General features: G+C 44.4%; 1 protein-coding gene across 1 annotated transcript; it reads right to left on the reverse strand.

The window, feature by feature from the left end:
- Nucleotides 1–11,663: 11,663 nt before the first annotated feature.
- LOC125508580 (calcium-dependent protein kinase 28) lies at nt 11,664–16,369 on the reverse strand. Its single transcript, XM_048673332.2, has 7 exons — nt 15,182–16,369; nt 13,676–13,819; nt 13,418–13,570; nt 13,154–13,269; nt 12,518–12,685; nt 12,195–12,419; nt 11,664–12,102 (listed from the first exon to the last, which is right to left on the reverse strand). The coding sequence occupies exons 1-7, from the start codon at nt 15,774–15,776 to the stop codon at nt 11,941–11,943; spliced, it is 1,563 nt and encodes a 520-aa protein (XP_048529289.1). The 5' UTR covers nt 15,777–16,369; the 3' UTR covers nt 11,664–11,940.
- Between the last annotated feature and the right edge of the window lie 276 nt (nt 16,370–16,645).

Below are 16,645 nucleotides of genomic sequence, written 5' to 3' on the forward strand. Positions count from 1 at the left end.
CTGATTCTCAAGCCTTACCAACCTGAGCTTTGTGAAGCTTTCCGCAAACTCAATCTGCAAGTTGTTCCTCAAGGGTTCCTCGCCAACCTTCAAGTCTCTCCTACCTTGGAAGAGCAGATTCGCGAGGCTGAACTTCTTAATGCTATGGTGAAGAAGGTGAAGATTGGGATTGCCAAGAGTCAACCCAAGTACAAGTGCTACCGCCTTGATGATAAGGATACTCTCTTCTTCGAGGATCGTATTGTTGTGCCCAAAGGTGATCTTCGTAAGGTTATCATGAACGAGGCTTACAATTCACTCCTCTCCATCCACCCTAGGAGTACGAAGATGTATCAGGACCTCAAGCAGGCTTAATGGTGGACTCGAATGAAGCGCGAGATTGCTTAGTTCGTGAATGAGTGTGATGTCTGCAGAAGAGTGAAGGCAGAACACCAAAGGCCAGCTGGTCTCCTCCAACCTCTTGCCATTCCAGAATGGAAGTTTGACCACATTGAGATGGACTTCGTGACTGGGTTTCCAAAGTCCAAGCATGGCAATGATGCTATATTCGTTGTCATCGACAAACTCACTAAAGTGGCTCACTTTCTGCCTATCAAAGAGTCAATCACTGCAGCTCAATTGGCGGAGCTGTATACCTCTCGGATTGTCTCGCTGCATAGTATTCCATAGGTGATCTCTTCAGACCGTGGCAGCATCTTTACCTCCAAGTTTTGGGAGTCTTTTAAAAAGGCCATGGGCACCAACATCCGCTTCAGCACATCTTTCCACCCTCAGACTAGCGGTCACGTCGAGCGTGTCAATCAGATTCTTGAAGATATGCTCAGGGCTTGTGTGATATCCTTCGGCATGAAGTGGGAAGATTGTCTTCCATATGCTGAATTCTCCTACAACAACAGTTTTCAAGCAAGTTCGGGCAAGGCCCCATTCGAAATTCTGTATGGCAGGAAGTGCCGTACTCCACTCAATTGGTCTGAAACCGGTGAGCGTCAACTTCTGGGAAATGAGTTAATCACAGAGGCATAGGAAATGTGTAAATTCATTCGTGATAACCTCAAAGCAGTGCAATCGCGCCAGAAGAGCTACTATGATAGTAAGCACCGTGATTTGGCTTTCGAGATCGGAGATCATGTGTACCTTCGCGTCTCTCCAATGAAAGGTACTCGTTGCTTCGGTATCAAAGGGACGCTTGCCCCTAGATACGTGGGTCCTTTCAAGATTGTCAGCAAGAGAGGCGATCTCGCCTATCAACTCGAGCTTCCTTCAAACTTTGCAAATGTGCATGACGTGTTCCATGTCTCTCAGCTCCGCAAGTGCTTCAAGACACCTGACCGCACCGTCAACTTCGAAGACATTGATCTCCAAGAAGATCTCTCTTATCGTGAGCACCCCGTGGCTATTCTTGAAGAGACTGAACGCAAGACTCGCAATAAGTCAATCAAATTCCTCAAAGTCAAGTGGTCACACCATTCCGACCGTGAAGCCACCTGGGAACGCGAGGATCACCTCCGTTCTGAGTACCCGGTGTTCTTCCAGTCCTAGATCTCGGGACGAGATCCTTTCGTAGTGGTGGAGTGTTGTAACACCCCGGATGTGATTTACCTAGTATGTAATCCAACTCTTGCCGTTTCCGGCGCTAAGTTATTTTATTTCCTCGGGTTCGGGTTTTTTTTGTCTCCATGTGTTGTTTTCGTTGTCACGCATCTCATATCATGTCATCATGTGCATTGCATTTGCATACGTGTTCGTCTCTTGCATCCGAGCATTTTCCCCGTTGTTCGTTTTGCATTCCGGCGCTCCTATCTCCTCCGGTGGTCATTTCTACCTTCTTTTCATGTGTGGGGGTTAAACATTTCCGGATTGGACCGAGACTTGCCAAGCGGCTTTGGTTTACTACCGGTAGACCGCCTGTCAAGTTTTGTACCATTTGGACTTCGTTTGATACTCCAACGGTCCGAGGGACCGAGAAGGCCTCGTGTGTGTTGCAGCCCAACACCCCTCCAATTTGGCCCAAAACCCACCAAAACCCTCTCCATCATCTAGAGCGTTCGATCATGATCGCCTGGCCAAAAACCGCACCTCATTTGGACACTCCTAGCTCCTCCTATGCCTATAAATAGGTCCTCCTCCGAGATCCACGGTTCTTCTCTCCCCCCGAAACCCTAAAATTCGCCCCGTCACAAGCCGGACATGTCCGCCGCGCCGGACACCGTGTCCGCCGCCGCCCACAGCCACTCAGAGGCCGCCACGTGGCACCAGCCACTCCTCCTGCCGCCGGCCCGTCTCGGCCCAGGGCGGGCCCTCTCCGCCAAGTCAATTGGGTCGCGCCCCGCGCCCGCGCGCCGCCTCCTTCCTCCTGCCGCGCGCCGCCCGCCTTGCCGATCCGCCACCGCACGCCCCGCCACCGGCGAGCTCGGCGCCGCCTCCCGGTCGCCGCGCCTCCTGGTCGTCCCGCGCCTCCGCGTCGCCCTCGTCGCTGGGAGCGCTCCGGCGAGCTCCTCCGCCGCTCCGGCCACCTCCGAAGCCGGCCGGCCGCGTCTGCCTCCTCCCCGCGGCAAGTCCTCCGGCGAGATCCTGTTCTGGCGATCCTCGTAAAGCGTGCCACCCTGATCCAGATCTGGATCCAAACCCTAGAGGGTTGACTTTTTCCCCTCTCCAGTTCTTTTTGCATACTTTGACGCATCGTATCTCCGCATCCGTAGCTCTGTTTTGCGCGTATAGCATATCAAACTGTTCGTCTTAGAGAGTACATCATTTCATCTCATTCCGTCATTTTCATTAGAGCTCATCTTGATGCCCGAAATGCTGTTGGAAGAGTGCTATTTGAGTTAATTGTCAGATCTGCTGCACTAAATAGCTATTTGTCATTTTTGCCATGATTAATGTGTGCATGATATGCTCCTGAGCTCTCTACATGTGTTTTGTTATATGCTTTGCCATCTTTACAGAGGTGCTATCCATGTATTTTTGTGATGTGTGTGGTGACTAGCACAAGCTTGCAAAGTGGTGCATTCGTTAACGCTGATTTCAGGGACTTAGAAATCCCACTAAGTCCTTGATCTGTTTTTCTCAATATGCCATATGTTCATGTTGTTTCCTAGTGATCCGTGCCTCTTTTGAGGATGATTGGTAAGGATGTTTTGTTAATCTTGTAGTGCTCTATCCAACCATGTCTTTGTTTGCAATTATGGAGCACCCTAGCTTGAGTGAATCGAGCTCTACTTTTGCTATTTCGTAATTCCTGGCAGATTGTCTACTTGTTAGCGATTTTGCCGAGGATGTTGTTGTTGATCCGTGCATGCTATGTTATTGTTCTTGCCATGTCTAGCTTATACAATGTGTATTCTTGATGGGTGTATGCTTAGATTGTCATGTCTTGCTCTGTAGTGAGTGCATCGAACTCGTAAACATGCCTACTTGTTAACAGATTTGCATGCTCCAGTTTTTCACTAAGTCTGTGATCTGATTATGTTTTTGCCAAGTTCACATGCTTGCAATTGTATTTTCTGATCCCTTTTGGCTCAAGGTCACTAAGGGACTTTTGTTAAGATCTTTGAGTAGCTCCATGCCATGTCTTACTTTGCCATGTTAAGTTCCTGTAGCATATAGTTGTCATGCTCCAAAGTGTGCTACCTGATCTGAAATTCCAGACTAGTGTTAGTCTGAAATCTGTTTATCAATTGCACTTTTGCTATGCTTGTTTGGACCTGTTAATGGATGAATTGGCCGTAGCTCAGTGTTCATATTTTGTTAAGCTTTATGAATGGATCCCTTCCATATATTTTGTTGTCTTGTTTGAGTGGTGTAGCATATTTACCTCGATGCATTTAGATGGCTACTTGCTGTATATCGCAGACCAGTGCCATATTCGTTTTGCTTGCCATTTCCAAACTGTGTCTCCGATTCCGGTGTTCTTTATATAGATTTCAACCAAAATAACCTCACCTTTCCAGTGGCACTCTTAGATTTCCAAGTTGAGGCCAGGTTCATTCATTCCTTGTCAAATCTTGCATATGCATCACATATCGCATCCCGCATAGCATACCATGTTTGCATCATGTTGTTTGAGCTTTGCACGTGGTTGATTGTGTTCCTCTTGCTTGTTTTGTCTTGCTTGGGTAGAGCCGGGAGACGAGTTCGCTAACGAGGAGCCCGTTGAGTTTGCTTTCGAGGATTCAGTCAACTCTAACAACTTTGCAGGCAAGATGATCATACCCTCGAAATCACTTCTATCTTTGCTTTGCTAGATGCTCGCTCTTTTGCTATGCCTATGCTACGATGCCTACCACGTGCTTATCATGCCTCCCAAATTGCCATGTCAAACCTCTAACCCACCATGTCCTAGCAAATCGTTGATTGGCTATGTTACCGCTTTGCTCAGCCCCTCTTATAGTGTTGCTAGTTGCAGGTGAAGATTGGAGATCGTTCCTTGTTGGAACATTATTTTCTTGTTGGGATATCACTATATTATCTTGTTATGTTAATGCATCTATATACTTGGTAAAGGGTGGAAGGCTCGGCCTTTTGCCTAGTGTTTTGTTCCACTCTTGTCGCCCTAGTTTTCCGTCATATCGGTGTTATGTTCCCGGATTTTGCGTTCCTTACGCGGTTGGGTGATAATGGGAACCCCTTGACAGTTAGCCTTGAATAAAACTCCTCCAGCAATGCCCAACCTTGGTTTTACCATTTGCCACCTAGCCTCTTTTTCCCTTGGGTTTCGGAGCCCAAGGGTCATCTTATTTAAACCCCCCCCCCGGGGCCAATGCTCCTCTGAGTGTTGGTCCGAACTGGGCAGCCTGCGGGGCTACCTCGGGGAAACTCGAGGGTTGGTTTTACTCGTACTTGACCTATCTGAGTGTGCCCTGAGAACGAGATATGTGCAGCTCCTATCGGGATTTGTCAGCACATTCGGGCAGTGTTGCTGGTCTTGTTTTATCTTTGTCGAGGTTGTCTTGTAGAACCGGGATACCGAGTCTGATCGGAATGTCTCGGGAGAAGGTTTATCCTTCGTTGACCGTGGGAGCTTGTGATGGGCTAAGTTGGGACTCCCCTGCATGGATTTGAACTTTCGAAAGCCGTGCCCGCGGTTATGGGCAGATGGGAATTTGTTAATGTCCGGTTGTAGACAACTTGAACCTTAACTTAATTAAAATGAATCAACTGTGTGTGCTACCGTGATGGTCTCTTCTCGGCGGAGTCCGGGAAGTGAACACGGTGTTGGAGTAATGTTTTGCCGTAGGTTGGTTCTCTAGTTCTTCGTTTGTGCTTTGCCTTCTCTTCTCGCTCTCTTTTGCGAACAGGTTAGCCACCATATATGCTAGTCGCTTGCTGCAGCTCCACATATTACCTTACCTTACCTATAAGCTTAAATAGTCTTGATCGCGAGGGTGCGAGATTGCTGAGTCCCCGTGGCTCACAGATTACTTCCAAACTAGATGCAGGGCCTGATGACTCCGTTCCAGATGATGCGCTTGAGCTCAAGTGGGAGTTCGATGAAGCCTCCCATCGCTACTATGTGTCTTTCCCTGATGATCAGTAGTGGTGCTCAGTTGGGGCGATCGGGACCATGTCGCTTGTTGGGGTTGATCTTTTATTTTGGTACCGTAGTCAGACCATGAGTGATTGGATGATTGTAATGCTATTTATGTACTTTGTTTACGTGGCGAGTGTAAGCCAACTATGTACCTTCCCTTTTATTATCTATTTACATGGGTTGTTGTGAAGATTACCTTACTTGCGACATTGCTTTCAATGCGGTTATACCTCTAAGTCGTGCTTCGACACTTAGGAGATATAGCCGCATCGAGGGCTTTACATTATGTTACTAGACCATGATGAACCTACGAACTATGAAGAAGCGATGGTGAGCCCAGATTCCGCAAAATGGCTTGAAGCCATGAAATCTGAGATGGGATCCTTGTATGAGAACAAAGTGTGGACTTTGGTTGACTTGCCTGTTGATCGGCAAACAATTGATTATAAATGGATCTTCAAGAAGAAGACTGACGCTGACGGTAATGTTACTGTCTATAAAGCTCGACTTGTTGCAAAATGTTTTCGACAAGTTCAAGGGATTGACTACGATGAGACCTTCTCACCCGTAGCGATGCTTAAGTCTGTCCGAATCATGTTAGCAATTGCCGCATTTTATGATTATGAAATTTGTCAAATGGATGTCAAAACTGCATTCCTGAATGGATTTCTGGAAGAAGAGTTGTATATGATGCAACCAGAAGGTTTTGTCGATCCAAAGGGAGCTAACAAAGTGTGCAAGCTCCAGCTATCCATTTATGGACTGGTGCAAGCCTCTCAGAGTTGGAATAAATGCTTTGATAGTGTGATCAAAGCATTTGGTTTTATACAGACTTTTGGAGAAGCCTGTATTTACAAGAAAGTGAGTGGGAGCTCTGTAGCATTTCTAATATTATATGTGGATGACATATTGTTGATTGGAAATGATATAGAATTTCTGGATAGCATAAAGGGATACTTGAATAAGAGTTTTTCAATGAAAGACCTCGGTGAAGCTGCTTACATATTGGGCATCAAGATCTATAGAGATAGATCAAGACGCTTAATTGGACTTTCACAAAGCACATACCTTGACAAAGTTTTGAAGAAGTTCAAAATGGATCAAGCAAAGAAAGAGTTCTTGCCTGTGTTACAAGGTGTGAAATTGAGTAAGACTCAATGCCCGACCACTGCAGAAGATAGAGAGAAAATAAAAGATGTTCCCTATGCTTCAGCCATAGGCTCTATCATGTATGCAATGATGTGTACCAGACCTGATGTGTGCCTTGCTATAAGTCTAGCAGGGAGGTACCAAAGTAATCCAGGAGTGGATCACTGGACAGCGGTCAAGAACATCCTGAAATATCTGAAAAGGACTAAGGATATGTTTCTCCTTTATGGAGGTGACAAAGAGCTCATCGTAAACGGTTACGTTGATGCAAGCTTTGACACTGATCCGGACGATTCTAAATCGCAAACCGGATACGTGTTTACATTGAACGGTGGAGCTGTCAGTTGATGCAGTTCTGAACAAAGCGTTGTGGCGGGATCTACGTGTGAAGCGGAGTACATAGCTGCGTCGGAAGCAGCAAACGAAGGAGTCTGGATGAAGGAGTTCATATCTGATCTAGGTGTAATACCTAGTGCATCGGGTCCAATGAAAATCTTTTGTGACAATACTGGTGCAATTGCCTTGGCGAAGGAATCCAGATTTCACAAGAGAACCAAGCACATCAAGAGACGCTTCAATTCCATCCGGGATTTAGTCCAGGTGGGAGACATAGAAATTTGCAAGATACATACGGATCTGAATGTTGCAGACCCGTTGACTAAGCCTCTTCCACGAGCAAAACATGATCAGCACCAAGACTCCATGGGTGTTAGAATCATTACTGTGTAATCTAGATAATTGACTCTAGTGCAAGTGGGAGACTGAAGTAAATATGCCCTAGAGGCAATAATAAAGTTATTATTTATTTTCTTATATCATGATAAATGTTTATTATTCATGCTAGAATTGTATTAACCGGAAACATAATACATGTGTGAATACATAGACAAACAGAGTGTCACTAGTATGCCTCTACTTGACTAGCTCATTGATCAAAGATGGTTAAGTTTCCTAACCATTGACATGGGTTGTCATTTGATTAACGGGATCACACCATTAGGAGAATGATGTGATTGACTTGACCCATTGTGTTAGCTTAGCACCCGATCGTTTAGTATGTTGCTATTGCTTTCTTCATGACTTATACATGTTCCTATGACTATGAGATTATGCAACTCCCATTTACCAGAGGAACATTTTGTGTGCTACCAAACGTCACAACGTAACTGGGTGATTATAAAGGTGCTCTACAGGTGTCTCCGAAGGTACTTGTTGGGTTGGCGTATTTCGAGATTAGGATTTGTCACTCTGATTGTCGGAGAGGTATCTCTGGGCCCTCTCGGTAATGCACATCACTTAAGCCTTGCAAGCATTGCAACTAATGAGTTAGTTGCGGGATGATGTATTACGGGATGAGTAAAGAGACTTGCCGGTAAAGAGATTGAACTAGGTATTGAGATACCGACGATCGAATCTCGGGCAAGTAACATACTGATGACAAAGGGAACAACGTATGTTGTTATGCGGTCTGACCGATAAAGAGCTTCACAGAATATGTGGGAGCCAATATGAACATCCAGGTTCCGCTATTGGTTATTGACCGGAGACATGTCTCGGTCATGTCTACATAGTTCTCGAACCCGTAGGGTCCGCACGCTTAACGTTTCGATGACAGTTATATTATGAGTTTATATGTTTTGATGTACCGAAGGTTGTTCAGAGTCCCGGATGTGATCACGGACATGACGAGGAGTCTCGAAATGGTCGAGACATGAATATTGATATATTGGAAGCCTATGTTTGGATATCGGAAGTGTTCCGGGTGAAATCAGGATTTTACCGGAGTACTGGGAGGTTACCAGAACCCCCTCGGGGACTTAATGGGCCTTAGTGGGCCTTGGTGGAAAGAGAGGAGAGGCGGCCAGGGCATGGGCCGCGCCCCCTCCCCCCTAGTCCGAATAGGACAAGGAGAGGGGGGCGGCGCCCCCCTTCCTTCTTCTCCTCCACCTCTTTCCCCTCTCTCTCCTAGTCCAACAAGGAAAAGGGGGACTCCTACTCTCGGTAGGAGTAGGATTCCTCCTGGCGCGCCCCTCTCTAGGTCGGCCGCACCCCCCCCCCCTTGCTCCTTTATATAGAGGGGCAGGGGGCACCCCATAGACACAACAATTGATCGTTTGATTTTTTTAGCCGTGTGCGGTGCCCCCCTCACCATAGTCTACCTCGATAATACTGTAGCGGTGCTTAGACGAAGCCCTGCGTCGGTAGAACGTCATCGTCGTCACCATGCCGTCGTGCTGACGAAACTCTCCCTCAACACTCGGCTGGATTGGAGTTTGAGGGATGTCATCGGGCAGAACGTGTGCTGAACTCGAAGGTGCCGTACGTTCGGTACTTGATCGGTCGGATCGTGAAGGAGTATGACTACATCAACCGTGTTGTGCTAACGCTTCCGCTTTCGGTCTACGAGGGTACGTAGACAACACTCTCCCCTCTCGTTGCTATGTATCACCATGATCTTGCGTGTGCGTAGGAATTTTTTTGAAATTACTACGTTCCCCAACAAAGGCCACATAGCATAGCAGCAAATAATGTATGAAGAATATGTGGAAAAGGAAGTTGTGGAAGGAAATTTCAGAAGGCAGAGATCCTACTACCCCAGTTGAGCGTAGAAGAGCAGTGTTAATTGTCAAACCTACCAAATAAAATATCTATTAATTTGATGGTCTAAACGTTAATGCTTGGAGACAAAACTTGGAGCAATATTTTGCATCCGCTAGAACTCCTTCAGAGCACATAACTGAGCTAGGTATATCCTATTTGAAAGGACCAACTATACAATGGTGGAGAGGCACATGGTACACTGCAAACAATATGCCATGGCATTGGTTATGTACCTTTTTTCTATAAAGGGCACTTTTATTATCTTAAAATGTAGCATCAAGCGGATACAAAACATTATGAGTACCACCCGACCTCTAGATAATTAGGATGCACACGGCCAAACAACAAAATTCTGGCAAAAGGAAAAGTAACAAAAAATGACAAGTCAGCAACAATAGAGTCCTATAGACCGACACTATGCCTATGTCAAAAACGGAGGTAGATCGATTCGGAGGTTATAATGCCATCCATGTTGGGAAAAAACCTCCATAACCGCCTGCTCCAACCGTGTACATACCGCCTTGAACAACGGTTGGTGCTCCGGTCGTTGTAGTGTAGACCACATACGAAGCAAGTGCATACAACGGAAAATAATCTGTAGAGGAGCATTTTTCTCATTAAAAATTAAATCATTTCTACATAGGCAAAGCGACCAAAGTAAGGCATACGCTCCCTCCCTTATTAGCGTTTTGAACGTATTTGAGATACCGTCCAACCAATGACCAAATATATTGGCAATACTTGTGGGCGGATACAAATTTTACGCTATTTGGATGACTGGCCATGTAGAACGTGCAAACTTGCATTGGAAAAAGAGGTGCTTGATTGTCTCGTCATGAGCGCAAAAGCAACACTGCTTACGTCCTGGCCAGTTGCGTCGTGCAAGGTTGTCTTTGATTTGCACAACTCCCCTACGAAGATACCACATGATGATTTTAACTTTTAGTGGAATCTTTGACTTCCAAATTTTCTTGTTATTACTCACTGGTACCTCGGAATGCATTAGCGCACGATACATAGAGTCTATTATGAAAGACCCCAATGTAGTAAGGTTCTAGCTAAAAACATCCCGGCCTTGTGTCAGGTTATGTACCTACTTGACTAAGAGGTTTTCTATGACGTCTTTGTGTGATAATGTAAAGACTTTCCATAGTCTAGTGCAATCATCTACATTGGCTGATTACATTGATCCATTTGAGCAGGCTATGAACCTAATGAGGAGAGACAATCCAGCCATTCCTAGAGATTACTACGTAAGCAGCTTTGTGTCAAGGCTATCTCCTTATATTCTAAGTCACATGGAGTATTTAAAACCAAGAGATATGCATACTGCAATTTGGTATGCTAGAAGTAGTGATTCAGTGAATCTTCTACATTATCACCTACTAGGTTTTGTGACCACACAATTCCACTCACAACAGAGGCTAAAATTATGAAATCATTATGCAGACCAAAACAGTAGCCCGTACCCCTCTCCAGCTTATTAGTGAAAAAGAAAGATGGGTATTGGAGGCTTTGCACTAGCAAACTCAATGTAATTACAGTTAAAAGAAAGTACCCTATACCAGTGATAGAAGACCTTTGGATAAATAGAAAGGAGCAAAAGTATTTTCAAAGCTTGATCTAAGAAGTGGATATCATCAAATTCTAGATGGCCTCTGAGGATATATCCAAAACTGCATTCTCTATTGATATGGGCCTTTATGAATACATAATTATGCCATTTGGGCTAACTAATGCTCTTGCAACATTTCAATCCTTAATGAATGCAATATTAGCTCGTTATCTAAGAAAGTTTGTGATTTGTGACTCACAAAATCTGTACTTACGGTTACAACTCCACACTGGCTTAGAGAGCAATGTTGCACCTTATGTGTCGCCCACCCTTTCAACTCAAGTAATAACTCACACTAATAGTAAAAATTTGGGATATGATATTTTGGGACACGGTTCCACATGCACCCACTATGAATAGTAAATGCGAAAGAAATACTAGAAAAACTAAAAAAGAAACTGAATCTTTTTGTAGTATACATGATCGACCATTCTACTTGAGTACGATGTCTCACAAAGAAATGACACCCATGGCAATCTGGGCAAAAAAGACAAAATCTGTGCTATATTCAAAAACACTATTTAAAGGAACAGTAACATCAGATTGTACTTTCTTCACTCCAAAATACCCCAATATCAGTTTGATATCCCAAAATTTCAGATTTTTTGTTTATTTCTATTATTTTCTTTGAATTTATTATTCATGTGGGTGCGCGTGGAACCATGTTCACCTGTGTATTTTCGTACAAATTTGTCTCTATTACAAGCACATGTTTAAAACACAAGCCATTAGAATATACTTATGGAACAAAATCAATACCTACCTTAATGAAAAACCCAACAATAATTTGTGCTTTAACAACAAAAGTTGATATGGATACAAACATAAATTTATCATCATAAAACAATAAGAAACTTATATGGCATGTCAAACACCTAAATTTTTGTTACACTAAAAATACCATAGTATGCTTTGCTCAACTACTTAGCACTACTAGTAAAATTCAACAGCGTCCCAGTGGCCAAACTATATCACTTGTTCCGATGGATCCAGGTGAACACTTCAGGCAGTAGTATCTGGAAAGCACAACCCTCTCATATACGAGTTAGGTGGATCCACCGGGCCTCAATATTTCGCCCAGATTCACATGCAGGCTGTTCCTCATGGTTCTCCTTCCTGCCCCAACAGCCCCACTGGTCCCACTGGAGCCACCAGCATTACCCTTTCTCATCATAGCCGCAAACTCACTGTAATCAATTTGTCCATCCTACAAAATTATTTATATGTCAAGTGATAAGTCTATTATAAGTCACAGCTGAGAAGAATGGAGTGGTGAAAAACAATGCTAAAAAGACAAACATTATTTTGATCCACATCCTTGATCATATCCTCAAGATGAACGTCAGAAAGGCCAAATTTCTCGCATGCTTGCGAGAGCTCATCAATCGTTATAAAGCCACTTCCATCTTTATCAAAGAATGCGAATGCTGACACCAAATTTTCCTCCCTCTCCAGTTTATTCACATGCAATGTAGCTGCTAAGAATTCACCATAGTCGATGGATCCGCTGTTGTCAATATCAGCCTGAAAAAGATGGATAAAACTCAATGGTGCGTACTACTATCTAAAAAGTGCTGGACTGCAATTACGACCTATGGACTCAACAAGACTGTAGTACTAACCGCATCCATCAAAGACTGGATTTCAGGTTCCATTAGATCGGATCCCACCCTTTTCAAGCCATCCTTCAGTTCTTCATAAGTTATTGTCCCACTATTGTCAGTATCAATCATTTTAAACAATTCTTTTAAGCCACCGATCTCCTCCTCAGATAGACTTTCAGCAATGACCTGCAAGAACACAAACACGCTTGGTCCCTGAAAAGATCAAGGTACAAGATAATTCACGTTGCACTTTGCTGCCATCTTTATTCAGCAGTTGCAAAAATATTACCACATTATTCTGCGAGATGCCACTTCACCAAGAGTCCAAGCAAACAAGATTGTACAATCATACAAATCACAAAGAGACAAGGCCCACTGACAAGATTGGTACACAATAATTTATATTTCTTATTAAAATCTCAATTTCCTTCATTACATATGCGTGATAGTTATGAAATAATTTCACTTGAGACTTCCATTTTCAGTGAACGCATTCTAGTCAGTGTTTGTATGTATAATAGAAGTGTCAGAAAAAGGAAGCAATAATGTAATGTTGTAATAGAGCACTAACTCTACTGATGTGCAAAGACAGAGTAGTGAATTTAGCGTGCAATGTCTGCTACATGTCACTAACAGGACAAAAAGATTCCATACCCTCAATGCCATCTTCTTCAGCTTGTTCATTGCAGAAAAGTGTTTCAGCCTTGACAAAACAGCAGAATCAATAGGTTTGTCAGGTGCAACAGAATCATCAACAATCCATGGATGACCTGACATGGGAAATACCATTGTTATTACTTCTTTCAGATAATGGAAGGGAGAACCTCCCCCGTCTCTGCATCCGGAGATGCATGCAGCATTGTTATTATTAGTAAAAATACACTTATGTGACACAGGGAAGGACAGAGCAAGACTTACACAGAACCTCATGAGCAGTCTCTCTCTTTGTAGGATCACGGATAAGCATCTTACGAACTAGATCTTTAGCACTATCAGAGATACTAGGCCATGGTTCAGTTTCCAAGTCAAGCTTACCTCGCAAAATCTGCTTGAAAATTCCTGTTTCGCTTTCTGAGAGGAGAAGAACAGATTTTATTCACTCAAACATGGTAATGTTGGCAAATGATAATAGATCTAGACCTAGCAGTTCAATGGTTCGAACAGTAAATAATCTACCTGCCCAAAACGGAGGCACACCACACAGCAAAATGTACAGAATTACTCCGGCACTCCAGACATCAGCTTCTGGGCCATAGCATTTTAGAAGCACCTCAGGTGCAACATAATAGGGACTCCCAACAACATCTGCAAATTTATCTCCTGAAAAACGAGAAGGGAGAGTTTTCATTGTCAACAAACTTTTAGTGCAAGTTCTATTAATCATTTCATTTCTAGCGAAATAAAATGGTAGACCGCATTAACTCAAGATTCCATTAACTAGTCACTATGCACTAAATTAAGCATGGCAGCGCAGGTGCGACTTTGACAAATTCTGTTCTGCTAGCAACAAAATTTATCTTGACAAAATATTAATCACTAAGTTGTCCCACATGTCCTCACATACACATTTAACAGCTCCGTGAAGCAAAGTTCCTTCAGTTGTCTAGTTTTATTGACTATAAAACTGTATCTTGTTCTTGTTTCTGTAATTCTGTTTCACATTCTTTTGCTGCTCAGTGCCCATGTATGGAGCCAGGAAGTATTGTTATTTGGCATGTTATTGACTCGATTTTGTAAACATGTGGGTGGCCAGAGATTTAGCTGCACCGACATGTTAACAGTGTATATGTTCTAGAAAATATTAAGCAACGTCTTGTAACACAATCGAATTTTTTGCAGTGATGTCATTCTTTAAAGTGCAACCCTGTGAACATAAGCTCTCCTGTCTGCAGCAATTTTCAGCGCGGAGGACAAAAAGAATCCATACATCGCAGTTCGCAATACAGCTTAACATGTACGAGTACTTCCATATCCTACGAAGTTGTGTCTCATGAACTAAGGTACTAGTGGATTAGTTAGCCGCGCTGAACTTTGGCTTTCTTTCAAAAAGAAAAATTAACTATGGTACAGTAAAACAACAGTAAGCACATACGTAGAAGCTAGATGTCCAGCCCATGGAAGGCCATATACCCAAAATTGCTAATGTTTCCCAGCCAAAGTCAATAACTGGAAACCACTTTCATAGCCCACAATATTGTACTGTACCATATTTGACCAATATAAGTATTGATACCCATTTACCAAACTTATCCTCTAATCCAGGCTAGAATTACTTATTGCGACTTTATGAATTTCCATCAGATTATTGGGCAACATTACAAAAAAATATGGTTATGTAACATACCTCCGTTATGTAAAAGAGTATAAAATTGACTTCAAAGATCAAAACAGTCAAACCACATAGCATTTACAGTGCTCCCACCGTTGTACTAAATCAAATCAGCTACAATTAATATGGATCGGAGGGAGTAGCATTATTGATTTTCCGTCAAACTACCATATCATATTGATTTTTCGTCAATTAAATATAAACCGTATGGATATTTTCATTCCTCAACTGAGCAATCTATTCAAATGGCGTATTGATAAGGTTGCCGTAAATACCAAGATCAATTTAACACCAAGAGCATCGCTAATTGTTGCATCAATCAAATCAAATAATTTAACGAAATAGCAACCAACCAGGCTTGTAGAAGACGGAAAGCCCAAAGTCCGTGGCCTTGAGTGGGGCGTCCTCGGCCGTGCTCGCGAAGAGGAAGTTCTCCGGCTTGAGGTCCCGATGCATGACACCGAGCGAGTGGCACCCCTCTACAACCCCCACGATCGTCCTGATGAGTTGGGCAGCGGCACGCTCGCTGTAGTGCCCCTTGGCCACGATGCGGTCGAAGAGCTCGCCGCCGGCGCAGAGCTCCATGACCAGGTGCACGAAGAGGGCGTCCTCGTAGGCGCCGCGGATGCGAACCACATTGGGGTGCTCCGACAGGTGATGCATGATCTGGATCTCGCGCCAGACATCCTCGTAATCCTCGCGGCACAGCAGCTTGCGCTTGGGGATGGACTTGCACGCGTACTCGCCGCCGTCCTCCTTGTCCACGCACAGGTACGTCGTGCCGAACTGCCCCTGTCCCAGCTTCTTCCCGATGCGGTAGTGGTCGCGCACGTTCGCCGTCTTGTGCGGCAGCACCGACGCCGGCCGCCCCACCGACGGCGCCGTCACCGGCGGCGGCAGCCGAGCGTGCGCCTTCTCCCTCCCGGGGCCTTTAGGGTCCGGCTGCATTGGAGTCGACAGCTGCGGCTCTCCACGGGATCAAGAACCGTACGGGCCTCCCTTCCCACCCCTTGTCAGAAAATACCGCGGCGAGCCACGCCAACAACCGATGGGAAATGGAAGTTGTCTCCCGCCTGCGTCCACGATCCCTGGTTTCTTTCCTAGGAAATTTACAGGGATTGCGATTGAACAACTCACAAAACGATCGGATCTTGGAGCGGGCCCTCTTGCCTTGGGGGATTCTTGGCGGAACAGATGATGATCAGAGGCTAATGAAGGAGCTTTAGGGGAGGTTTATGGCGGCTCCGCCGTCCGAAGAGCGGGGAGAAATGTGTGGCGATGGGATTGCTCTGTTCCTCTTCCTGGGTGGATCCTTGCAGGAATTCCAGGTGAGACCGGTCACACGCGAAGATTGAATTCTCGCTCCATGCGTGGTTGGAAAATCTATTGGCTTCGATGGCTCGTTGGGTCACGGGGGCGATTGGGCTTGCACATGGAGATGAATTGTTCGGGCATGGGCATGTGGGGGAGCATGGCGGTGGTTATCTTATTCTCTTCCGTGAGAGGGATGGAGGAGAGGATGGAAGGAAGAAGAAGGCAACCGTGGTCGGAAACTTCTATTCCGAGCCTTTTTTGTTTCTGATATTCTTTTTCTAAATAGCTACAGTTATGTCACATATGTTACTACTTATGGAGTACGTACTTTTTTATTTTTCGTTTCATTTGCATCATACAATACTTAAAATTACTTTATATTTATACTAGCACCATGAAAAACCATAAATGTATTTTCTAGAAACAGGACTCAGTGGAATTCTTTTCTTAAAGCATAATGCAATTTTCAAAAATACATATTACAAATTACAATGCTGTGAATC

The sequence above is a fragment of the Triticum urartu genome, chromosome 5A (assembly GCF_056163025.1).
Source record: "Triticum urartu cultivar PI428250 chromosome 5A, HENAU_Tu73, whole genome shotgun sequence".
Classification (NCBI taxonomy): Eukaryota; Viridiplantae; Streptophyta; class Magnoliopsida; order Poales; family Poaceae; genus Triticum; species Triticum urartu.